The following is a 27,450-nucleotide window of genomic DNA, read 5'->3' as shown; positions in this document are numbered from 1 at the left end:
ACCTATCCAGGTGTGTACACCTATCCAGGCCATCTTTCCCATCCCAAGGGTCACAGCCCAGGACCGGCTCTTCGTCACTTACAGAACTGACTGATCTTTGCTCCCGGTACCTTCCTTCACGCTTTCATAACCGTGTAAACCCTAAGTCTTCAGCCATTTCCCTGCTTTGAGTAAGCCCTCTAGGCATCCCACTGATCACACACAATGAGGTTCAGCCCCAGAAGGCCATGTACATTTCAACGTGGTTCAACACTGAGTTACGTGTGCAGTTTCCTCTCTACATAGTGTCTTCCAACCATACTGAACTGCATGCTATTTCTGGAATAGACTTCCACATGTTGGTTCCTGCTGTTCCCTTTGCAGGTGTGCTATGCTCATAAGTCCCTCTGCACTTGTCAGGCACTTACTCGCCTTTCAATAAGTCACCTCCTCTGTGAATAATCTGGCATAATAAATGCTCTGAATTCCAGCCACCATCCCATCATACTTCATACATACTTCTCCAACAGATTATATGTGTGCTGTCTACCTGACAGCAGAAAACTCGGGAAGGCAGGAGTGTTACTCACTTCACAGTGCTTGGCAAGTGCTTCTGTTAGGGCGGGCTCCATGATAAAAATTTTCTCATCTCCTCTAAACTCTCAGGCAACACACACGACAGAAAATGAGATACAGACAGAGAGTTTTGTGAGCTTTAATGGCACAAAATGTTCATAGCTACAAGTTATACATGTATTGTAAACTGTATATAATGATACAAAGTGCTAACTAAATAGATAAAGAATCCATAATCGCTTTGGCTCAGTTAATTCCAATAATTTCAACAACTGGTTCACTTAAAAATTCATCTGCCTGGCTAAGTCTTCAATTTTCATTGTTTGGGAACAGTAAATATTTGTACTGCAATCAAAGGAGCGTGTCACACTTTTTGATGTGCCAGTTTGTGCAGTTTTGCTCTTGACTGTGCTTATAAATATTGTAAGCCAGTTTTCATCAAACTGAAAGGAAATGAAGCCTGCTGTTTCACCTCTAAATTGTAAACAGGTGTAAAGCTTTTTAAACACTAATCTTAAAATGTCAACTATTACTTGCTGGAGTCTGCTTCCCAAGCACAAAATGCTCCTATCTGACATGGACCCGAGCGGAACACAAACACCCCCGTGTCAGGCTATCAACAGACACTTGTGACTTCAGCTCATGCAAAGTCTGCCTGTGACCATGCAATTTAATGGTCCAAAATTTCACTGGTATTCTTAAGAAAAAGGAGAGAATTAAATTTACTTTCAATATTGAGAAAAAAGCATTATACCCAAGCCCAATCACACTAATGACAGAACTGCTACTGAATTTCAAAAGAGGGCCATGTATATTTTAGCCTGTACAAAGTTGCTCTTATTTCAAGAATAATTTTACTTTTCTCTCCCATGATACCAATTGTAATTCAAAGTATATATTATAGCAGTTTAGTTATTTAGTTCTCTTAGTTTTACCAAACTCTCCAATTTTATTCAGGCTTTTCAAAAATCAGTGGGCCGTCAGGTTTTTGTTCTTCCCAAAGAAATTTAAATATGAACACTTGAAATAAATAGGTTATAGAAAGCAAATCAAGTGTCATCAAAGTTTAAGAATAAGACAGAAATATGGTATAATAAAAAGATGTACAAAATTATTTAGCATCCCTCGCTAGAAACAAAAACAAGGTGAAATAATTCAGAAAACTATTTTGTATATGTCATCTTTTTCTTAAAGATAGGCAGCTATATTCTTGAAAAGAGAGTCAGAAATTTTTGTTTAATTTGTATAATATTTTCCACTATAACACTTCAATTTTACAAAACCTGATGTCAGAGAAAAAAAAAGAAAGTTAGTTTCTACAAACTGGCAAACCTGGTTGTCAAAGTGTTTTATTCAAGTCAACTTGATGCACTTTATTTAATGAGTAAGTTGCTAGTTTTAACAATGGTTTTCTAAATATTCAATAGTAATGTCTATACCATAAACAGTAATTATTTATATATAAAACATTTGTGTCATGCTATATGTTCTGAAATCCAATAAATTTACTTGAAATAACTGGTAATCCTGATGCTTTCTTAACAATTTGGTCCTAAAGCTTCACATTTGAGAAACAAACAAGACAGGTATGTCACTGAAGGAAGTGGGAGAGTTCTGGAACTTGAGGAGTTGAACATACTGAGAAGATGGCAACATGAGAAAGTGACAGAGCCTGCAGAATCACAGGCATCCCCTGGGGGGGGGGGGGTCACAGAGTAAACGTGAGATGGGCGAGATCAGAAAAAACAAACACTGTCTTCTCAGAACTGTGTCAAATGTTCCCACAAACCAAGTCTGCTTTTCAAAGTTGCATGAGCGCCCGGAATAACTGAAAAGATTCTCTTTAGAGTCTAGAGGCTTGAGAGTACGTGCTTCCTAAAACAGCACGCCTATACTTATTCCACAAACTGGACCGCATTCCAAAGCCTCTTTTTAGAAAAAACTTTTTTTTTAAATTTTAAGAAAGTCATGAAAAATTTACATGCAGCTAATAAACATAAAAACAGCAAACGCACACACAAAGACCCCCAAAGCAATTTCATATATTTCTAGGCCTGAGACGTTCCTTATTGGAAATAAAAATTCTATGCCATAGAAGATGACATCACGACACACGAGGGTTAAAATCTGATGCACGTCAGTCCTCCCTGTCCGTCCCACCTGCCATCCCAGGGACCGCCTCCTGCAGACAGAGGCGCCGCAGGACACTTCCACAGAGTGGCTCCACAGCTGGTTTCAAATGATTTTTTATTGCCTAGGATATTTTTTTTCTTGTGTCTTTTTTTTTCCTCTTATTTTTTAATAACTATAAATTCAAGCTCAGGGAAGCTTGCCTTTGTCTTGAAAACCAAATGAAATACAAAGCTGTTGTATCGTTTTCTAATCTGATCTTGTTTTAAGAGAGAGAGAGATGATAGTTATCTTGCAAGAGTAAAATTTATACCATGGGTGACTCAGGTCTAAGTCTGGTGGTACTAAGAGAGACAAGAGCATTATTGACAACATTATCATTTGCTGGTGGCATTTGCAGAAAAGAAGCCCTTGCAAATTTCTAAACAATAGTAAACTCTGTTAGGAAATTCTAAAGTGTCTTACAGGCCAAAAGGGGAATGAGGTTAGTAAAATGCCTCAACAGAGTTTGAATAAAATACTGGATTTGAGAGTTACTGGAGCTTGGATAAGTAAAAATAGGGTTGTAGGTTGGGTCATGCTTACAATGGTCTCAAGTTCAGATAAACTATTGTGACAATACACCACTTCACAGGTCACACGCTTTTCCAAGGCTCCTTTCCTTCAGTAGGTGCTTGCAGAAGGGGTGCTCAGTCGCTTTCCAATATAGATGCTGAAAGGAAACAGAGTGCACCATGTATCATCTGCTCCGACAGTTCCATGCCAGCTCCCACACAGGACGAGCTCCAATGAAAGGTACACTCTTCAGTTCTCACAAAGCGCGCAACAGGTCTATGTGCACAGTTCCCTATCACCTTGGGGTCATCACTGACTGACAGCCAGTCAGCAGCCAGTTAAACTGGTTCAGTCTGAATCTGTTCAGCGCACTGGGTAGGACTGGACAGCACAGGGGGAAGCCAGACAGAACAGACCCCTTCAAAGAATAAAGCAGAGCCAACCTCCTTTGGATTATTCCTCTGTGGTAGACAAAAGTTCTACTTTTTACAGATTGACACTTCAAATACAAAATATAGTTACAGGCCAAATTACAAAGTTGCCAGTGCTTTTAAGAAGGTTCTTAATAGTTGAAGTCTCAAGGATTAAGAGCCTAATATGACTTTTTCATGCAGAGCAAGTATTTTGCCCTTAAATAACATAAGCAGAAGAGAAGATAAGGAAAATAGGAATTAACACCCTCCTCCAGTGTAGTAAACCAAATTTTTAAAATCCGTTTTCCTACGTTTATCTATAACAACAGTTACACTTACAACAACAGCCAGAGAAATAATCTGCATTCATGATAGAAAGAGATACTGCAAGGGACAAAAATCAACCTCTTGAGGGCAAATGAACTGCTGTGCAGTTGATTCTGTAAGAGTTAAACCCTACCCCATCCCCGAACACTCATACACTCCCCTTCTCCACGGACGTCCACCAATTTGATATTTGTTTCTGGCCCTCAAAAGCAGACCGAGCTCAGAGAGACAAAGAGGTGCGTGAGAAAGCCACACACTCGGTCCATGTTCCTGACTATGAACCTCTCCCCCATGTGCTGAGCTCCTTAAAGGGAAACGAAGGGAAGATGTCTCTTACTTATTTTATATGCAGAAAGTGACCCACTGGGCATGCTTAAAGAGAGTAACAGATAGGTCTTGAAAAAAAATTAACAGCTAGTGTTTAACTCCCAAAATATTTCAAAAATATATTTTCTCAATTATACAAATAAAAAAAAGAATTTAAAAGACATGCCTGAAAAATTTATGAATTACAGGTAAATGCAGGACCAAGTTTAGAAGAATACCAATCTCACTCAAGGGTTATACAATAAGATGGTGCATTGCCCAGGTGGGAAAACATAAGTTCACATCAACCCCCCAATTTACATACTGAACATTACAAGATTTAAAGAATCTTGAGTCAATTTATAAGCAACAACAAAACCCAAAAAGAAAAATTAATCATAGACAAGTCCACTGAAAAATAATCGCTTAGGAAATGAACAACTTATTTTACAAATAAGAAAAAAACCTCTACTATTAAAAACCTCTACTATTAAAAATGGTTATCAGTATACCAACAGTGTCCCAACCATAATAATTTTTTTTAAGCTCACACCCTATTTGCACTAAAACATTCAAAGCAAAACAATACAGTTTTCACGTGTACTTCTTACGGCTGGAAATGTAATATGAGGATAAAATGACTGAAGACACAGCTGTGTGTTGAGCGGTACTTACCCCAGCCCCAATGCCAAAACATGGGAAAGGAAGAGAGATGGAATGAACACCTTGAGAAACTCAGCCGAGAAAATACCACCTTTCTTCATGGCCCCACTCTTCCTCATGCTCAAGGAAACAGAACGTTTAGGGTGCCTGAAGTGGAACTCCCTGGGGGAAGAAATTCAGAAACAGGTTATCAGAAATGCATCTGTGGCCTGACCAGGCGGTGGCACAGTGGATAGAGAGTCGGACTGGGACACAGAGGACCCAGGTTTGAGACCCCGAGGTCGCCAGCTTGAGCGCGGGTTCATCTGGTTTGAGCAAAAGCCCACCAGCTTGAACCCAAGGTCACTGGCTCAAGCAAGAGGTTACTTGGTCTGCTGAAGGCCCGCGGTCAAGGCACATATGAGAAAGCAATCAATGAACAACTAAGGTGTCACAACGAAAAACTGATGACTTATACTTCTCATCTCTCTCTGTTCCCGTCTGTCTGTCCCTGTCTATCCCTCTCTCTGACTTTCTCTGTCTCTGTAAAAAAAAAAAAAAAAAAAAAAAAAGAAATGCATCTGTGAAAGTATCTTGGGACTAGCAGGTTCACTGCACATACATGCACTGTGTCCTCTGAAAACAGGGAAGGACTTACTTCGGGGGAATGTTCTCGGGCCGACTGGACCAGTCCGACACCCAGTCTACACTCTTCTTCAGAGCATCGACTTCTTTCTCTCCTTCCACAGCTTCTTCTTCTGACTGGAGAGAAGAATTCAAACTTTAAAAAAGACTAAAGGGGGCAATGGGAATGCAGCATAATCAAATGTCAAAATAAACTAGAGATGTTTTCTCTGAACATATGTACCCTGATTTACCAATGTCACCCCATTAAAATAAAAAAATAAAAAAAGACTAAAAGGAAGACCTACTACAGACAAATCTAGACAGAAAATGCACGAAAATCCTGAGGTTGTATATCAGTCATTTTAATGTAAAAAACATGCTGTTTTGCTGAATAGGCTGACAAAATAATTTAAGATCAAAGTGTTTGATATCTTAAAAAGACCTTGAGTGAGTTTCATTGTTTTTGTATCTAAGCACAGAATATGAATCTGAAACTTTATTTAAAATTAAAATAAACTTGACTATAATTTAAAATTAAATTAAACCTCTATTTAAAAAGTGAACCTGAAAAAAAGTATATTTGAGGATATGCTAACTAAAAGCATAAAAAATGTTGATGACTGTAAAATCTGGGCGATGTTTACTTATATGAAGGCCTACTGTAAAAATACCCTCTTTACTTTTGAATGTATTTAAAACTTTTCAAATTAAAAAGAAAAGAAAACATATTAAAGAGTACATGCTAACAAAAAGTGATGAGAAAATAACTGGGAGACTTGAGGAAACAAACAGTATTTATTACGCAGGTATCAGGAGACAAGCATGATTCTCACCACTTCCCATGGGCTAACTTTACCCTATAAAAATCCTATAAAAACAAGCCCTGGCCGGTTGGCTCAGTGGTATAGCGTCAGCCTGGCATGAAGGAGTCCCGGGTTCGATTCCCGGCCAGGGCACACAGGAGAAGCGCCCATCTGCTTCTCCACCCCTCCCCCTCTCCTTCCTCTCTCTCTCTCTCTTCCCCTCCAGCAGCCAAGGCTCCATTGGAGCAAAGTTGGCCCTGGAGCTGAGAATGGCTCTGTGGCCTCTGCCTCAGGCGCTAGAATGGCTCTGGTTGCAACAAAGCAACACCCCAGATGGGCAGAGCATTGCCCCCTGGTGGGCATGCCGGGTGGATCCCAGTCGGGCGCATGTGGGAGTCTGACTGCCTCCCCGTTTCCAACTTCAGAAAAATACAAAAAAAAAAAAAAAAAAATCCTATAAAAACAAATTCTCTTGGCCTTGGCTGGTTGGTTCAGTGGTAGAGCGTCATCAGGTTAGATGTTCCAGGTTAAATTTCCGTTGAGGGCACAGAGAAGAAGCACCCATCTGCTTCTCCACGGCTACCCCTCTCGATTTTCTCTCTCTCCCTCCTCCTGCAGCCATGGCTCAATTTGAGCAAGTTGGACCTGGGTGCTGAGGCTGGCTCCAGGGCCTCTGCCTCAGGTTACTAATAAGAGCTTGGTTGCTGAGCAATGGAGCATCGCCCCAGAAGGGCAGAGCATTGGCCTTAATGGGCTTACCGGTTGGATCCCGGTCGGGGCACAAGGGAGACTCTCTGCCTCCCTGCCTCACTGAATAAACAAACAAAAACAGGAACTCTCATACTCCATGTCACAGACAAGGACACTGAGATGTCCGTGAAAGTGCAGCCTGAGGTCCTCTGAAAAGCACGTAGTGGCAGGGCCAGACTTCAACCCAGGCATGCCCCCAAAGTCCCCTCCCTTCAGCTCTGGGTCTAACTCCCTGGAAGATGGTATTTTTCTAGACAAATTACTATCCAAACATTTCCTGAGGTTTATTCAAAACTACTTAAGGCAAAAGTTTTTTGGAATAAGTTGTTTTATACTGAGTCAGAATTTGACATCTTTCATATCAAATAAATGAAAAAGAAATTTGTTTTCTCTTCAATAATAACCTCAAGTTTCCAGGCCAAGAGCAATGAAATTTTCCAAGAGCTTCTCTTTCAATAGAAGCCACAGGAATGAGACATTCCTAAAAATGACACAACCTTATTTACTCAGTTTTAGAGAATGTGATGCTATGACCTCAAACCAAAGGATCTCAAAGCTAAGAATTGTTTTTGATGTGTTACTTTGTTTGAACAGGATCCATTCTCCGACCAACGATTTCATTCTTTTCAGTAGGTAGTTATGAAATGCAGACCTGACATACACCCATGGCTCTTTTTGACAGGTCTAGTCTCTGGGGAATAGCTGCCCAGGAAAGGTAGCTTCTCTAGATATCTCTGGATACAAACAGTCTCTTTTACTATCAAACTCAAAGGAAAACCTCTGTAGGTTCTTGCTACTCTGTTGTATCATTTCTATGTAGTTCACTGGACTTGGCAAACCCCCTGGATGACACAACGCAGCCTTCAGGATTCGGCTTTTTCCGCTGATTATTGAGGTTACTCGGAATCATGAGTTGGCTCTTTAGATAAATCTAAAAACATCCTCGATCAGAAACAATACATTATTACAATTTATTTATAGATCAATTCGTGTACACACAGTATCTGACCAACACCTTCAACATATTGCAGGTTCTCTCCTTAAGTTTCCAACCTTGGTCTCACACCTCTCTCTAAAACTGCTCAGTTTTTAGGTTTAAATTTGTGAACACATTCGTATTTCATTTCCAAGAGAATAAAAATATAAGACTTTTTTTTCTTTTTTTAAAAAAGCTGATGTAATTTTCTCAGTTGAGTGAGATCCCAGATGAGTTCAGAATCAGAATTATGAGCTCTGCAGTCCTCGATTACTACCAGCCCCATGTTTCCTTTTATTAATCTTAAATTTACCAGTTTCAGATTTTAACTTGTCTTCCAACTCTGAGAATTCCAGAATGCGGTAAACATGTACTTAGTCTAATTAAGTGTCACGCTTTCTTCCAAATCGATCACTCTCTCTTTCTACACCTACAACTACTCCGATCAGCTAGTAAATGATGATCGTTTTAGCCTGTCCACCTGTGGAAGGCCCTCACCTTTTCTCCACTTCCGCTGCCATCTGTGATCTGTGACCTCCCTTGAGTCTCATAGTCCTCTAACCATGGGTAGTATAGCGCACACTGGGGCCCACGGTCAGAGAAACCACACTTTGCGAGAGGAAAAGGGAGGACAATTTCATTTTCTACCACCCTCAAAAAATGCTCAACACTGTGCTGGCCTCTGTGGTCCCAGAAACACATAGCAAAAATGCCTTCAAGAGACAAGTATGGTCTATTTTCTGCTATAAGCTGAGACTCTTAGGGACTACCATCCTGAAAGTATAGTTTGAATGACCTTTTGCCTAAAATGCATGGCTTCCTCAGACCAGCCATGTTTTAGTTCATTCTCAGGACTTTGTGAGTGCTCCTGAAATCGATCCTGTTCACTTACTTATTTTAGTGGAAGGACCAGGGGTCACAGGCTCAGAAAGCCCTGTTTTCAATCCTGATTCTATCACTCACTTGGCTTTGTAATCTTAGATAAGTAACTTAATTAAGACAAAGCCTCACCTCTCCCATTTATTCATGGGTATAATATCACTTCTTTCCCTGCACTGAGAACATTACAAGTGTGAAAAACTTAAAAAAAAACAACCCAAAAAACTAGTACCAATAATATAGCTAATAAATATATTAGTACTTTTCCTTCTTTCCCCTAGAAAAGGCTGAAAATGTCATATTTCTCATACACACACAAATATTCAGTAAGAGCAAGGACCATAATAGTCTTTTGTTACTGGTTTTTAACTGCTTCCTAACCTTAAACTTGCTTCTCATTCATGAAAATAATCTATCCTCCTAAAACCTACAGTGATTCATTTAAAATGATCATTTCTGCAATTAAAAAAAAATTTTAAAGGCTTTTTGAAAGTTTAAGTAAATTGTATCTATTGATATTTCACTTACTAAGTCTTAATATAAAAGATATAATGCTTTTGATATAGAAGTTAGACTGCTTTTCCAAACATTAACCCTGTTTAAACTGTGACTGTTACTATCACTTGCCAAAGGCTTGATGACCACTAGTTTTCTTTTAGGTAATTGTTTCTGAATAGGGACCACACTAGCAATGCTACCATAACCTGACACATAGGCCAAAAGCCTTACAATTTCAACTTTAGAAGTCCACTCAAATTCCACTCAAGCTCAAATGAACAGCTGCTACTTACTCCATGAGCCAGGCAGGACAGCACTTATCAAAGTGTTCCTTAAGGTTGTTCAGTAGATTATTACAGAAAAAAAAATGTATTGGGTTGGGGAATAAGTTCGTAGCGTTTTTATATTTTATTTTACAACGATTTGTTTGCTGTTTGGCAAAGGGTAAGTATTCATTCGATAAAACTCTTTCTGCTCTACAAAACTATGTTAATTGTATTTTTGAGTTATTTAATTTTTTATTAGTTTTGAGGCTTAGAAATGGAATACCCAGGAGGCAAAAATCAACATTTTCGACACCTGCTCTTCTTTTGCTTTTCATTGAGGTCAAAAAGCTGCTGAAGCAGCCCGGGACATTTGCGACGTGTATGGAGAAGGTGTCATAGGCGAGTCTACAGCACGGAAATGGTTTGCAAAGTTCAAAAATGGCGACTTTGACGTCGATGACACGTGCCGCAGAGCAAGGTCTTCTGAATTCGATGAAGAACTGGGAAATGCTCGAAAAGAATGCACGGTCAACAAGGAGCTCTACACTGCCCAGCTACACCGCGTGAATGAGGCTATTCGACTGAAAAGACTTGATCGACGTGGTCAAACCATACTTCTTCACGACAACGCCAGGCCCCATGTTGCACAAGTCGTCAAAGCTGCACTCCAAGAGCTCGAATGGGAGGTCCTTCAGCATCCGCCGTATTCTCTGGACCTTGCACCGACCGATTACCATCTTTTCCGCTCCTTGTCAAACCATATGAAGGGTGTTACCTTCGATAACAAAGAGGTCCTTAAAAACTGGCTCAACAACTTCTTTGACACCAGACCGGGGATTTTTGGCGGAAAGGCATCAACAAATTGGTCGAGAGGTGGGAAGAGGTTGTAAACAGCAACGGCGAATATATAATTGATTAACTTATTGATATAATTATTGTTTTTTGTTTAAATAAAAGTCTTCGGTAAAAACGCTACGAACTTATTCCCCAACCCAATATGTGCAGGGAGAGGGAGGTCTAAGGTCCAATAAATAATAGGGAAACACTTGGTTTAAAGAAACAGATTTCTTTATTGCAGGAACTGTCAGAGCCTTTAACACGCACTACCTGCTGTAACAAATGGTGCGGGACAGGGAGGGAGCCCAGGTGTGGCACGGTTCTCCTCCTCCCTAACTTCAGAGCTGTCTTATGGAGCCTCCCAGGGAACAAACACCCTCAGCACACATTTTGGAAAACGCTAATCTAGATTTTCAATGTGTCTATACAAAAGGCAGTATGATTGAGGACATTTTCCTCAGGACAGACTACAGCAAAGAACTAATTTCATTTCTCTATCCTGGGATTCCTTAGAACACTTTTTACCACGGAAACTTCATAGACTTTCTTTTACACTGTTATAATTTAACTGAACATGGCCAAAATGACATACAAAAGCCAGCATTTTGATAATTCCAGTCAAAAATGTTCTTATATGACAGCCTTGCTACTAGAAGCTTCTTTACAGAATAAAGGCCATCATAAAATAAATTTGTATTCAAACCTAGAGATTTCCTAGGTTTCAGAGAACAGCACAAATATAGCACAAAGTCAGAAGAAATTGTGAGCCTTCTGAAAACAAAGCATACTGGTAGATCCCAAATAACATGCAAAATAAAGCAAAGTTTTTGTTAGAATTTATTTAAACATTCACTCAACATATATTCTTCAAGCACCTCAGTACAGGAGAAAAGGACAACGGTTCCTGCCCTCAAGAACTTGCATTCCGACACTTTCAGGTGACCTGACACATCACTAAGTTAAGGGCTGACTGGGAACATTCCAAATCATTAACAATTAATTACCATAAATATTATAACATAATCCTTTGTAAGTTTCCAATACTATATCCATCTCTATTTCCAACAACATTAACTCCTAGTAGACTGCATTGATCTTCATTAACTTAAGGAACCTGTGTAATTAGATCAATTTTATCTTAGCTGCTGCTAAAGCATCTCAAAAAGTCATTGCTTTCATTAGGACACAGAAAAAGTTTTCATACCTGATTCTACAGCAACCTTTCTTTACTTTTCCTTTTTTTTATTTTAAATTTTATTTATTGATTTTACAGAGGGAGGATGGTGGGAGGGGAGCAAGAAGTACAGTCGCTTCACTTTGGCTATTCATTGCTGCTTGCCATATGTGCCTTGACCAAGCAAGCCTAGGGTTTTGAACTGGCAACCTCAATGTTCCAGGTTGACACTCGATCCACTGTGCCACCACAGGCCAGGCTACAACAACCTTTCTTTTCACAAGACGTGTCTCGCCTGACCTGTGGTGGTACAGTGGATGAGGTGTCAACCTGGAACGCTGAGGTTACCAGGTCGAAGCCCCAGGCTCACCTGGTCAAGGCACAGCGAGAAGCAACTACTATAGGAGTTGATACTTCCTTCTCCCCTCAATTTCTCTCTCTGTCCCCTCTTTCTAAAATGAATAAATGAAGTCTTTAAAAATAAATAAATAAATAAATACAACGTATCTGTTTTCTATTTATAAACTCAAGAAACTAGCCAGGAATACTAAAATGATACATCCTTCATATTCAAGAATTTTCCAGTTCTTTCAGGGTCATACTTCTCCCACTTCTCAGTTGTAAAGGAGTATAACAAGGATATATCACACTAAGTGAATTCCAAAATCAGAAACCAAAGAACTTAAAAACAGCTTCAAACTATTTTAAAATTTTTTCCTATTTGGTAATATATTTTAGCCATACTTAGAGGCTTGCTTTTTCCCTAGTTTATTGTAAACCAGAAAAACAAAGACACACGCACACACCTGAGAGCTATGGTCCCTGCTGGTGTGCATCTCCACATCAAACATGATTTGCCCATCTTCTTGTGGGGAAGGGCTAGAAGAAAAAGAATTTAGCCATTAGTTTCCATTATCATTTTGTCAAATTAGCCTCTAGTGAAAATTAGAAAATTAAGTTATAGTAATATGGTTGAAAAGCATCAAATCAGAAATATACCACAATCTCATAAAAGAAAAATAAAATTGAGCACATCCAAAATGTTCTGGAATTTTTCAGTAGTGATTAATTCTTCACAATAACTTTGCAAAGGAAACGCTGTTACCTACAGATGCAAAACTGCCACATTCTATTTTTAGAATAGAATTCTATTTTCCAATAAAGGAAAAAGGATCTTTAAATTCAGAAACCTCATTTGCGGTTCTTTGTCTCAAAGTTCCTCCATCATTAAATAATTCATCACTAGCAGTTCTCAAAGTCTGAAGCAGTTTTCAAAGACTCATTTAAAAGGTCTTCAAGGTAAAAAATTTCCATAACACTATTAGATTCACTTGCCATTTTCATTCTCATTCACTCATGAATCTACAGTGAAATTTTCCAAAGTCTACATCATGTGTAATATCACAACAGACTGACCACAAGAGCAGATGACTATCCAGCGGTTTTCTATTAAACTACATAATAAAGAGGTTTGTGAAAATGTAAAACAGTGCCTCTAGTCCTAACATTTTTTGTTTATGGAAAAGTTATTTTCCATTTAAAAAAATTTAGTTACATTAAAATATAATTGTTTATTATTGCTGAATGAATACAGATTTTTAAATTTTCTCAGTTTTAATTTCTAATATAGTCAGTACCAAAATATATAACCCACATAAATAAAAGCTCCCTCGGATCCATAATAATTTTTAGAAGTGTAAAGAAGCACAGAGACCCAAAAGTTTGAGAACCACTTTTTACTTATTTCAGAAATATTTGCTTTGAGATATTTCATTGAATTAGGTAAGCTTATACACACACACACACACACACACACACACATACACGTACTTATATATGAATAATCTTCAATGAATTAATTTATATATACATATACAAATATATAACCTTTAATGAAAAACATAAAATATAGTCCCAGAACTACAAAAACACAGATAAGTTTTTAGATAAAAACACATGACCATGAAGTGTACTTGATATAATGAATGACCACAATGTGCTATGTTCTATTCCTAACTTTATCAATGATTCCTTGTATCACTCCACAGTAAGTCTCTAGGTCTTTCGCTACATACCTTGCCCCCCCTAAATCTAAATTCAAGTAGGGATAAAAATTCTCCAGGGCTTAACTTGCTCAAAGGAGTAGACATTAAAACTATTAAATTTACCATGAGCATGTGTACAATGTTAAGATATACACACACTTGAGACTGACTCAAAACAAGTAAGACCACCAAAAATGTATCAGATTGATTAAGCCTAAGAGCCCTAGACTATTATAGTTGTCACAGGAAATTCGTAAATGAAGACAGGAAAAGAGAAAAGCTGTTTCTGCCTCAGACAGACATATTCATGCACTTAGAAACTTTTAGTTCTGAACTAGAACTCTCGGGGACCAAGCAGAGCAAGGTGCTCTCGTCCTCGGTTTATGGCCACTATGTTCATAACCTAGGCTCACAACCAAAGATCAGGGTTAGGGGCAGCTTACACAGCCACGGCCAGGCCAAGGCAGTGGTCTGAGCACATCTGGACTTGGACAGAAGCACCCTTCTACTTTACCCTCTTCTTCCCTGTTGGCGTCCAGCTCGCTCAGGGAAGACTAAACATGTCCCTGCTAAACTGCTTATGACTCCTTCACAATTTGGAATGCATTGCAGCTTCAACCTGGGCTCATGTTAGGACTGGCTAGGAAGATTTTCAAATATTCCCACATTTCCACCCTCCTGACAACAGAATGAGAACCTCCAGGGATGGGGTCTGTACAATGGTATTTTTGAAAGCTCCCTAGGTGAGTAGAGGGTATAGGCTGGGAAGTCCTACGACAGGTGGAACACAAGGAGAACACATTGGGATTATATTCTAACAACCACCACAGTGACAAAACGGTATCCATGGAATAATTCTAAAAATGCAAGTATACATAAATTAACTTTGGGACTAATATCCAACAATCTTAAAACTTTTCTACATATAAGAAATACTTCTTAACCACTTCAAATATAGACATACATGACAATTCAAATGATGTGATTTTGATGATTCTTTAAATGTTCAAGTGTGTTAGATATCCCAGGATTAGAAGCTGGAGGTCTAGGCCTCCCCTGACAGGTGGCCAGTAGCCCAGGGCAGGAAGGTACAGAGCTGAGGGGCAGAGGATCAGAAGCATTCGCCACACCTCTCTACACAGGTTTACAAACCCAACTGATACAAGATCATGAAGGGGAATTCATATTTGATCACAAGTGTAACTGCAACCATAAATGAAAGATGACCAAAAAGGCAAGCCGCTGACCTTTTCTCTGCTCAATGACAGCATCAAGTGAACAATAGGTAAAGAAACACACTGGTTCCAATGATCAAGGGTCACATACTTAATGTACAGTAAAAGCCTATCAGCAGGGCCTTAGTAAGCAGTAAACTTCAGAACCCCATCTGGGAGTCTCAGATATGAATGTAATGCATTATATTTTATTTTTTGTGCTATGTTTTACTGTGCTTTGCTTTACTAAACTTTATGAATGTTGCATTTTACACAAACTGAAGACAAGATCCTCCAGCAGCAAAGTGATGACGACTTGCTTTATTGAAATACCATAAAGCTTGCCTGACCTGTGGTGGCGCAGTGGATAAAGCGTCAACCTGGAAACACTGAGGTTGCTGGTTCAAAACCCTGGCTTGCCTGGTCAAGGCACATATGGGAGTTGATGCTTCCTGCTCCTCCCCCTTCTCTCTCTCTCTCTCTCCCCTCCTCTCTAAAATGAATAAAAAAAAAACAAAAAACCACATGTATAGCCTGACCTGTGATGGCGCAGTGGATAAAACATCAACCTGGAACCCTGAGGTTGCCGGTTCGAAACCCTGGGCTTGCCCGGTCAAGGCACATATGGGAGTTGATGCTTTCTGCTCCTCCCCCTCCCCTTCTCTCTCTCTCTCTCTCTCTCCCCCCCCCCTCTAAAATGAATAAATAAAATTAAAAAAAAAAATTAGAACGTCTGAAATACCATAAAGCTTCACTGCAGTGGTCTGGAAACAAACCCACAGTATCTCCGAGGTCTGCCTACATCACATCAACTTCGTTCTAAGAAACAAGCTAATGCTGTTGCAACTGGAATCAGAGGCAAGCTGCTCAAAAAAGAGCTGTCTGTTCTGCTCACAACCAGAACCATTCCAGGCTCTCAAAAAGCACAGGATAAGTCAGAGATGAGACAGGGTGGTGGCTGGGTGCTCACTACGCCACCGAGACAGTGAGCCAGTCCTCTGCTGCCCTGGTTACATCAGTGGGTCATAAGACACACGGGAACTTCAAAAATTTAACTCTGTTTTCTCCTTTTATACCCTATCTGTAATTAATACTGTGTGCCACACACACAATTTTTACAAAGTACAAAAATATTCAGAAGAAAATCTGTAATTCCATCACCTGGAGATAATTGCTGTTTACATTTTTAAATATTTCCCTAATCTTTCCCCAGGACATTTGCATTTTCTACATGGCTGATATCAGTTAACTCTTTTTTTTTTTTTTTTTTTAAATGTTAGTTCCATATTTTTTTTTTAATTTTATTTATTCATTTTAGAGAGGAGAGAGAAAGGGAGAGAGAGAGACAGAGAGGAAAGAGAGACAGAGAGAGAAGGTGAGGAGGAGCTGGAAGCATCAACTCCCATATGTGCCTTGACCAGGCAAGCCCAGGGTTTCGAACCGGCGACCTCAGCATTTCCAGGTCGACGCTTTATCCACTGCGCCACCACAGGTCAGGCCTCAGTTAACTCTTAACCAGAAGATACTAGCACCTGTAATGGTACCAGTATGTCGCTGAATATATAGTCCCTCTGAAAAAAAAGAGATGCTTATACTGAAAAATAAACTAACAGTTAAGTGTCATTCTACCCATACATACCTCTATATTTTTACTGCTCCCCCATAAGCAGTCCTTAATCAGTGGAATTGGTTTCTCTAACTCAAATAGAGAAAAATGAGGTCTGAAATAAAACTTCCTCTGAGGAAACAGAACAGCCTTCAAAATTAACTATACAGACCTTGGCTTGTGCTTCCACCGTGCAAATACTACTCTAACTTGAATTAACTTGCAGTGCCTATGACACCAACATTTCCTGAGTGTCTGCAACATGCCAGCACCATGACTGTGAGAGTACAAAGGAGATGGAACCTGAGCCGGCCTTCTGGAGTCTCAGAACCTAGAAGGGAGGGCAGATATACACAGATAACTATACTCAAGGCAGAATGTGATCTGTGAAACAGGGACACAAAGGACAACAGAAAACAGGAGAAAGGTTAGCTCTATGAGTAAACACTTATGCCACTGACTTTATTTTTTTAGAGAGACAGAGAGAAAAGGAGAGAGATGAGAAGCATCAACTTGTAGTTGTGGCACTTTGGTTATTCACTGATTACTTTTTATATGTGCCTTAACTGCAGGGCTCCAGCAAAACCAGTGACCCCTTGCTCAAGCCAGCAGCCTTGGGGTTTCAAACCTGGGTTCTCCGCGTCCCAGGTTGATGTTCTTATCCACTGCACCACCACCTGGTCAGGTATCATTGACTTTTAAACTGATAAATATCTAAAAATGATACAATCTGATAAGGAAATGGATTTAATCTGGGGGAGAAGAGTAGGCATGCAAGTGCTTGTCAATCAGCAGTCTGACTTAAATACACATGCTGTAGTAAGTCAAGTGTCACATTTTGTGCAATGAAGATGGAAGCCATTTATTTTTCCTACTGGGAATTAACCTTGTGACCCCACCTGTTGACTGCATTCTACCAAAACGTGGATCTCACTTACCTGTCACAGTGAGAACTGCCTCTTGAACTACTTTGTCCGGATTCATGTTGTGCATCCAAAAGAATCTTCTCCATGTCTCCATTGTGGATGGAGGAGGAGGAAGGGACATGTTCCAGCCCCCCGTTCTTCCCATTGCCATGATCATTGCCATTGCTGCTGTTCATGGGTAGCTCCACCCAGGAACCTGTTGGACAGGTCAGATAACTTAACCACAGTAGAACTGGAATCGTCATGTGCACACAGATGTGAGTACAGTGAATTCAGATAAGAAGTCTTACTCCCCTCACACCAAATGCAAAACGTATTCTGAAGAAGACAGACAAGGAGCAGTCAAGTCTAAAACTCGTATCTAATTCTGTCCCTGAAGGAGCTCACACAATCAACCGACTGAGAAGAAGCTAGAACTCTGAAACCACTCTTAGAAAATGTGTCTTTCAGCCAATTTTCTCTCTGGTTAAAGCTTAGATTATAAACAAAAAATACTTTACTGAAAACTTTTAAGTTGTTTTTCAAAAATAAAAAAGCTACTTTCTATCTAGACTGGCTATTTACCATTAATATTTTAGTTACATATATATTCCAGAGTCTACCTCACCTATTTAGTTGTATTTTTTCCACAAAAGAAATAAAGATAGGAGTTAACTTCATCAAGGCCATCTAATTAGTTAACAACTATATCTTAATGAGCATAAACACTGAGAAGCTCCCAGAGAAGAAATTTAAATGTAATCAAAAACATCTCAATTTGTACACGACCTGAAGCGTAAAATTACTGCGCTGGCTCTGGACTGAATCAGGGGTTAGTATTAAAGTCTGAAAAGAGTCATACCTCTACCCACACACTCGGTTCTTCCTTTTTTTACACCTCTCTATTTTTTCTTTCCTCTATGCACTAAACATACCTTGTGAACTTGTCTTTGGTCTCTTCTCTCCTCCGAGTTCCTACTTTCTAGGGTTTTCATTAATAAGCCTTGCTGGTTTGTGGGGACAAAGAACTGCGTATCTGTTACCAGCCACACTGAAGTTTTCCCAGGGAACAAAGGGGGTGGGGCCACAGGAAAGGGGCTAAGGTCTGGTAAGGTTGATAGGTCTTAAAATTACTTACTGGCTCAATGAGTTTCCTGAACACATAAAGGTGCTCTAATTTTAAGAACTGGCAACAGTGGCCAATAAGCCAACTTCACAACAAGGGATAGTAATATACATTTTTTCACAAGTTCCATTCCTTACAATAAATCTTGTTTTAGAAAAATGTCACCACGCAGGTTGTTGGGCCACTCCTCTGAAACCCCAGCAAAAATGTTAAGAGTTTGTGGGAAAACAGTATTCCATCAGAAAATCCGAATAACACCTGTTTGGATATCTGATTCTACCTCTTCCTATCTGACTTTCTGACTTTGAGTTTCCTCATATGTAAAACAGAAATGATAACATAGTACTGATCTCCCAGGGCTGCTATGAGGATTAAATACAGGAACATAGGTAAAGCAGATGCTCAGTTACACACTAGTTAAAAGAATTTATATTTGTAAAGTACTTAAAACATTACTTGCTAAATAAAAACTGGAGTTACCCTTTCCTTCCTTTCCCTCTGAGGTAGTCCTGGCGCTGTCAGAGTCTCATAATCACCACCAATTCTTTGGGACTACACTGCCAAACAACAGAGTCATACGACATCTCTGTGGTCTCATTCTATATACACACAAAAAAATGGACTCACTAGATAGAACTCAACATGGGTTAACAAATTCAACTAGCAAAGCTAAGACAGATCTAACGCTGAAGGTAATTTAACTAAATACAATACTTAAGAGTGCTTCTGGACTGTATAAGAAATATGCTAAAAGCATGCTTAAATTTAGAGTTCTACAAAATATTTCAACGAAAAAAGAGAGGCAGAGAGAGGTACTATATATACCCATGTATAAGATGCACATTTTCTCGAAAAATTTGGGGTCTAAAAACTGGGTGTGTCTTATACAGTGGTTGTAGAAGTTTTTACTTGTGTTTTCTGCTTTTTTGCACTTGTTTTTGTGCTCATTGTTGAAGACTGATTAGTCATCAGACACAGATAAAGACAAAGCTAATGGATGGGAGTTTTGACAGTGATGAGTTGTATGAATTTCATGATGAATAAAACTTCAGTTTAATAACTTTATGTATTTTTTTTTCTACAAATTTCAGGCCCCAAAATTAAGGTGCATCTTATACATTGGGAGCGTCTTATACATGGGGAAATATGGTATATGATAAACTGTGGGGTTTTTTTTTCTGCTCATGCTATTTCTGGAATTTTCAAACTTATTCTATTTTTAAATGTTTATTTTATTGATTTTTAGAGAGAAAAAGGAAGAGGGCAGGAGAGGGACAGGAACATCTGTATGTGCCTTGACCAAGAATCAAACCAACAGCCTCTGTGCTTCAGGACGACGCTCTAACTGACTGAGCTATTTGGCCAGGGCTCACACTTATTTTAAACCAATAGGATCAGTTCTTACACAGAAGCCCAATGTGTAAAATAAACAAAAACAAAGAAAAGGCTGGAGCTGATCAGGCAGAAGCAGAACTGTGTAGAACATAACAAGGAGTCCCCAATGGGTCTGTGGGAGCCAATGTTCCCTAAAACACAATTCATGTTCACCTGAAGTAGCTGATCAAAGAGAAAAAAAGGTTTTAAGAACATCAGGTTTTCTGGACCTTACTTTTCTGAAGAATTTCCATACTAATACCTAAATTCTATTTCCTGCATTAAAAATATGTAAGCAATCATCATCTAGGAACTTAGAAGACACACCTAGATGAGCTTAGTAAAAGTGATCTCAATAATCGTCTTAACACTCAGCATAACTGAAGGCGTTTCTACTTAAAGCAGATAATATTTATTTGAATATATTATACAGTGGTTCAGAGCACAGACGGAAGCCAGACTCCCACTCCATCACATACAGCTGCTCACCCCAGGCTTGTCAGTTTTCTCACTGTAAAATAGGGATAATAACTGTATCTACATCATAGTATCATTAGGAGGATGAAATGAATAAAACACATTAAAAAAATAGGAAAGGCTGCCCTGACCAGATGGTTCAGTTAGTTAGAGCACAGTCCTGAAGTGTGGCGGTTGCCGGTTTAGGCCCTGGTCAGGGGACACACAGGAACAGATGGATGTTCTGTCTCTTCCCCTTCTTTTCTCTCTAAACTCAATAAATTAAATTTTTTTTTCTTAAATAGGAACTGTTATTAGTACATGGTAAGTACTAAGTATTAGCTATTATTATTATTATACTCTTTTAAATTTTTCCTACAAATAAAGTGATAAAATTTTCTAAGTTTTTTTTAAACATTTATTTATTGATTTTAGCAAGAGAGGAAGGGAGAAAGACAGGAATCAATCTGTTCCTGTATGTGCCCTGACTGGGAATCGAACCGACAACCTGTGCACTTTGGGATGATGCTCTAACCAACCAAACTGTCTTGCCAGGGCTGAAGTGATATAATTATTAAAATACCTATTTTGGGGCCCAGGCTAGTTGGCTCAGTGGATAAAGCATCAGCCCAGCATGTGGATGTCCAGGGTTCAATCCCTGGTCAGGGCACACATGAGAAGCAACCATCTACTTTTCTTCCTCTCCCCATCCCCCTTCTCTCCCTCTTCCCCTCCTGCTACCAGTGGTTCTATTGGTTCAATTGTTGGCCCTAGGCACTGATGATAGCTCAGTTGGTCTGAAGGCGTGTTAGCCTCAGGTGCTGAGGAGAGCTCAGTTGACTTGATCATTGGCCCTAGAGTGGGGGGGTTGCAGGTTGGATCCCAGTCGGGCACATGTGGGAGTCTGTCTCACTATCTCCCATCTTCTCAATTAAAAAAAAAAAATCCTAATTTTGTTTTGTATACTAAATACTCCCTTTTTTTTTTACTTTTTAAAATTTAGAAATTTAATAGGGTGACAATAAAGCCTATCTTTTAAAGAACATTTGTTACAAAATTTTTTGTGTGTGTGTGACAGAGACAGAGAGAGGGTCAGACAGGGATAGACAGGAAGGGAGATGAGAAGCATTAATTCTTCATTGCGGCATCTTAGTTGTTCATCAGCTGCCTTCTCATATGTGCCTTGACGAGGGGTGGGGGTGGGGGCTACAGCAGACTGAGTGACTCCTTGCTCAAGCCAGCGACTTTGGGCTCAAGCTAGTGAGCCTTGCTCAAACCAGTTGAGCCCCCGCTCAAGCCGGCGACCCTGGGGTTTCGAACCTGGGTCCTCCATGTCCCAGTCCCAAGCTCTATCCATTGCACCACCTCCTGGTCAGGCACAAAAATATTTCCTGAAAATGCATGCATAGAGTAAAAATGACCTCTCCTCCCACTCTCACAATCCTATCTTAAAGGAAGCCACTTTTAAAACATTCATATGTAAACTTCCAGAGTTTTATAAACATAGAATCATACTATACGTATTTTTCTGTAAGTAGCATTTCTTACCTAACAACTTGCAGATGTCTTTTGATGTCAATATATATATTGCCTTACTTCGTTTTTTTAAACATCTGCTTTGCATCACATCATAATGATAAACCATACTTTAACCATTATCCAAAATGGTAACGGTTAATCATTACCCAAACTATTATTTCTAATACTGTTATTAAAATCAAGGCTTCAATGGAGGATAATTTGGCAATATGTATTAAGGGCCTTAAAAAGGCAGATTTCCTTTAACTCAATAATTGCCTTCCAGAAATATCATCTATGGGGGGAAAAACAGTACTACAGAGAAAGTTATGCACAGAGATATTCATTAAGAGGCTACATATCAGCTTTATCTTTTTTTTTTTTTTTTTTTTTTTTCTTTCATTTTTCTGAAGCTGGAAACAGGGAGAGACAGTCAGACAGACTCCCGCATGCGCCCGACCGGGATCCACCCGGCACGCCCACCATGGGGCGACGCTCTGCCCACCAGGGGGCGATGCTCTGCCCATCCTGGGCGTCGCCATATTGCGACCAGAGCCACTCTAGCGCCTGAGGCAGAGGCCACAGAGCCATCCCCAGCGCCCGGGCCATCTTTGCTCCAATGGAGCCTTGGCTGCGGGAGGGGAAGAGAGAGACAGAGAGGAAAGCGCGGCGGAGGGGTGGAGAAGCAAATGGGCGCTTCTCCTATGTGCCCTGGCCAGGAATCGAACCCGGGTCCTCCGCACGCTAGGCCGACGCTCTACCGCTGAGCCAACCGGCCAGGGCCTCAGCTTTATCTTTTGAGAAAAATGGGGGAACGACAAACTTATCTTTCTCAATAGATAAACTACACATGCCTTTTTCTCATCACCTAGTTTATTCCTGATTTATAGCTCAGAATTTTTCTTTGAATTTTATTTAGAAAATTAACAGTGATATTGATCAATAAGAGTACACAGGTTTCAGGTAAACATTTCTATAGCATTTGAACTGTTGATTATGCTGTATACTCATCACCCAAAGTCAAATTATTTTGTCACCTTATATCTGTCCCTCTTTACACCCTTTACCCCACACCCTTCCCATGCCCCTCCACCACTTCCCCTTCCTCCACATCCCCTCCCCCTGGTAACCACTTCACTTTTATCTATGACCAAGAGTCTCAGTTTTATATCCTACCTATGTGTGAAATCATATAGTTCTTAGCTTTTTATGATTTACTACTTATTTCACTCAGTACAATGTTATCAAGTTCCATCCACGTTATCATAAATGTCACTGAATTTCTTGATGTTTGAACTCTACCAATCCCTACTAAGTCCCTTTTTACTTGGAAGAGAAACAAAGGCAAGATGTGAGAATTGTGCTTTCCAAGCAATACAAAGTAGGAAAAAAAATCTCAGTGAATTCTCTTACTAATAAGCTTTAAAATGAAAAACTGCAGGCTCTATTAAATTAAAAGTATACTTACAAATTGAAAATGCCAGACAGTATATATACACAATACATTCTTTTCTAGTTTAAGTTCTTGAGAATTGCTAAGAGATTCAAAGAAGCATGCTTCTATATTCTCAGTATAGTACATGTCGTGAAGACTGGTACAGCTGTTGTGATTACACTCGTGACTATATGCTGTATACACTCTTTATAATCACCGGTTCAAACCTCTTGTAAGGGGAGTGGGAGAGTTAAGGGATGAGGGAGAGGGGAGAGAGGAAGAAGAATACTAAATACTTTCCCCCATGTTCAGTCTGACCCTAAGCAGGGTGACACATTTCATTATGTCTTATCCCCTTTCCTTAAAACCTTTATTTTATATTAATTACCTGATGCTAGAATCCAGGCCACTAACAGTCACTGACATTCTTTTCTCTTTTAAGAATTAAAAAAAAGAAATTATTTATTGATTTTGGCGACAGAGGAAAGGAAAAAGAGACAAACAGGAATACTGAACTCTTCCAGTATGTGCCATGATCAGGGATCGAACCACCAACCTATGTGCTTTGGGACAATGTTCTGAATAACCAATCTATCCAGCCAGGGAAACCAATGACATTCTTATGAAAATAAAAGTTGGTCTTTTTGCACAAGTACTTACACACTAGTTACTTATGTATTCAAAACAGTATTATGAGACAGTGAAGTTTCACATATCATAGCCTTAAGAGCCATGCAATACTGGGAAAGCAAGAACATTATGGTTGAAGATGTTTAAAAAGAAAAAGAAAAAGGGCTGTACTTCCTACATTAATAACAAGAATTATACTACTATTTTGATTTTCATTATATTATCTATTGATTTTTGACATAAATGTCCTATACAAATATTAAGTCCTATACAAAAATTTCTTAAGAATAAAACTAGAAATTGAAAAATATCTTTTTAACTTTGAAAGCAGTTGAGATTTCTGTCCATTAATTGGTCATGAAAGTGAACAGTTCCCCCTATGATGGTAAACTTAAAAAAAAAAATCAGACAGCAGTGGCACAGTGGATAGAGCATCGGACTGGGACATGGAAGACCCACGTTCGAAACCCTGAGGTTGCTGGCTTGAGAGCAGGCTCAACCTGCTTGAGTATGGGGTCGCTGGCTTGAGCAAGCTCCCCCCCCCCCAAGGCACATAGGAGAAGGCCCGATGAACAACTAAGGTGCTGCAACAAAGAATTGATGCTTCTCATCTGTCTCCCTTCCTGTCTGTCTGTCCCTCTCCCTGTCTCTGTCACAAAAAAGGGGAAAGATTTAATTATTCCATATATTTCCATAATTTGCTATTAAAACACTGCTTTAACCCATGAACTAAGGATAAAATATCAAGCCAGAAATAATCTGTACCATGAGTTCATCTCCTGTTTCCCATAGTTGTGCAACTTGAACAAAAAACTTCAATTTATCAGCAATTTGGACAGTACGTATTAGATGCCCGAATAAATTGTTTTGCCCAGTGCCACTCCTCCCCAAAAATCACTTGAAGTAATCAATAAGGCTTCTTGTTTTGCTTAGTCCAGTGTTGTATAATGAGCTAAAAAACCGAGTAAAAGGCAAGAGGGGAGTAATTAAATACAGGCACTATCTGAAAGCTCACCCTACCCCAAATGAAATACTTTCTATCCAGGCGATTTTCCAAAGCAACATTTTGATATGGCCCACAGGCTGATTGTTCTTCCACTTCTTCAGAGCTAATGTAAATGAAGCAGCAACTGCTCTGCCAACATAATCAAGTATCTCACAGGTTTGTCAGACACAGAGATAAACAATCACAAAGAGCTCAACCCCATTTTTTTGGTTAAATAACTGGTCAAAGAAAAATTACAATTCCTTGCTTTCTGTGAAATCATGTATATATACTAACCAAATAGCTAAAGTAAAGGTATCATTGAGAAAGTACTGAGCACAATTAAGAAACAGATACTAAAAAAGAGGTGAATAGGCAGGTCACCTCTGTACTATATAGGTGGGATAACATCCTGAGAGAATAAGAAACACATGATTCTGGGCCACTGAAAAGAAGTGTCCTGAAAGTAGCACTCGGTGCGATGAGAGTAAAAACCTCAGCTCCAGGTCCTAGTCGAACATGGACTTGGACAACACACTTTGACTCTAGATCTCTTTCTTTACTGGTAAATACAGTGACAGTTATCTCTCCAGTCTCTTCCCAACAGTTTATAAAGTATATGATCATCTAACCACTATACTGTACACCTGAAACTAACACAAAATAATATTAAATGCAAACAGTAATTGAAAAATAAAATAAAAAATCTCTCCCCATTCTAAAAGCCCATGTTTCTAAAAGACTATGCTAAACACGGGTAAATACTCTTAAAATGCGTATTAACAAGTAAAGCGAGTAACACTTCGAGACACATACGTTAACCCTAATTTACTGGGGGAAATAATGTCTTACATTCTAGATCAGAACAGTTAGAAGTTTTAAAAAGTCAACACTTAAGGAATTTATGCATGAAAAGATGGAGCAGCAGCTACAAACAATGAGAACATCTTCATATACTCAAATTATATTCTCATCTTGTGAGGCCAGAAACTCTTCCCCCAAATACATAACTTTTAGGTCCATATCTTACGAAAGATACTGCAATGCTTCTAAACGTCTTTTAAGCATCCAAATGATTTTTAAACGATTTCATCTGGCCGTATGTTAACTATCCCAACCACCTCTTTCATGACAGGAATTTCAGAAGGATTAGGCAAAAACCTTTCCAAGGCTCTAAGCTTTAAAGACATCTGGGAATAACTTTAGGACAAGATGTCTGAGCACCAGAATGTTACGAAAAGCAATTGTATGTAGTTGATCGTAAATTAACACTGCCATTAACTTTCCACCGCCGTTGTGTATAAACTTGTTTTTAATCCCGTTTCTGAAAATTCATTGCTCCAGACTCTGATTTGTGCAATCCTGTATGTTTCAAGAGGGTGTTTGTTCATAAACAGCTTTACAGGGCACACAAGCCCATCGGTGGAAAAAAGAATCACTTGAGCAACTCTGAAACGTCTCAAAACAACAACAAAAAAAGGAGCATAGTTCCCCTCCACACACACATGATACAAGTAACCACTAAATTACCAAATGATTTTCCTAATCGGCCTGTGGTAACAAAAGAACGCAACCACAGAGCTCACCTTCTGAGCCCCGGAGAGAGGCCGACCCAGTCGGGCCAGGTCCAACCCCACGGCACACCGCAGCTCCCGTCGGTCCCGCGGCCGCTCCGTCCCCATGGCCCTTTCCTCTCGGCCAGCATCCATCCCCTGGTGTCCCCGCCGCACGTTCCCATCCCTGCCCACGTCCCCCCACTGTAGCCCGTTTCGTCCACCTCCCGGTGCTCCAATGCCCGCCCCTCCTCGCCCCGACAGGACGCTCTCAGGGTCCCCCTTCAGGTGGGACCGGCTGTGCTCCTTCTCTTCCCATCCACCAACCCTCCCGAACAGCGAACTCAGGCAGCCCCCGACCCAAGACCCCAGGACGGAGAGGAAGACCGGTCTAGAGGAAGACAGAGCACCTCATCCTGACAGGTGACGGAAGCTGTCAGTCAGCTGCCCATCTTCGCCTGGACCAATGGGTTGCCTTCTCCTCCCGCCTCCCCCACCCCCCGAGCGCACGGAGCTGGCCGCGGCGGCCGGAGCAGCTCTTCCTCCCCAATCTCCTTCACCCCGGCCACCCGCCCGGCACTCACTGTTGAGGCCGGCTGGCGGGGGCAAGGGCTGTTCCCCTTCTTCACAGTTGTTGTTGTTGTTGTGCAAGGGTGGCGGCTGCTCTACTAAATGAGACGACATGGTCGGGCGGCTGGAAAAGCTGTGGCCGCAGCGGAACTGGCTCCGAGTCTCAGACAGCAACACAACAAGCCGAGTCCCCCGCCCCCTTTTCTGCTCCTGCGCAGTCCCTCCCCTGCAGTGACGTCAGGGTCCGTTCCGGCCCCGTGACGACAACACAGCGAGCGACGGGATGGGCGGGGGT

The 27,450-nt window shown here is 40.1% G+C and overlaps 1 protein-coding gene across 2 annotated transcripts; it reads right to left on the bottom strand.

Annotated features, from left to right (window-relative positions):
* Positions 1-678: 678 nt before the first annotated feature.
* Positions 679-27,352, bottom strand: BNIP3L (BCL2 interacting protein 3 like). 2 transcript variants are annotated; one of them, XM_066352116.1, is made up of 6 exons: positions 27,170-27,352; positions 17,542-17,725; positions 12,545-12,617; positions 5,587-5,690; positions 4,962-5,111; positions 679-3,397 (listed from the first exon to the last, which is right to left on the bottom strand). In XM_066352116.1, the coding sequence occupies exons 1-6, from the start codon at positions 27,267-27,269 to the stop codon at positions 3,349-3,351; spliced, it is 660 nt and encodes a 219-aa protein (XP_066208213.1). In that variant the 5' UTR covers positions 27,270-27,352; the 3' UTR covers positions 679-3,348. The 2 variants fall into 2 exon arrangements, with proteins under 2 accessions (XP_066208213.1, XP_066208222.1); XM_066352125.1 differs by lacking the exon at positions 27,170-27,352 and adding an exon at positions 26,619-26,728.
* Positions 27,353-27,450: the final 98 nt, after the last annotated feature.

Source organism: Saccopteryx leptura, chromosome 1 (genome assembly GCF_036850995.1).
Source record: "Saccopteryx leptura isolate mSacLep1 chromosome 1, mSacLep1_pri_phased_curated, whole genome shotgun sequence".
Taxonomy (NCBI): Eukaryota; Metazoa; Chordata; class Mammalia; order Chiroptera; family Emballonuridae; genus Saccopteryx; species Saccopteryx leptura.
This window is presented reverse-complemented; position numbering and strand designations above follow the sequence as displayed.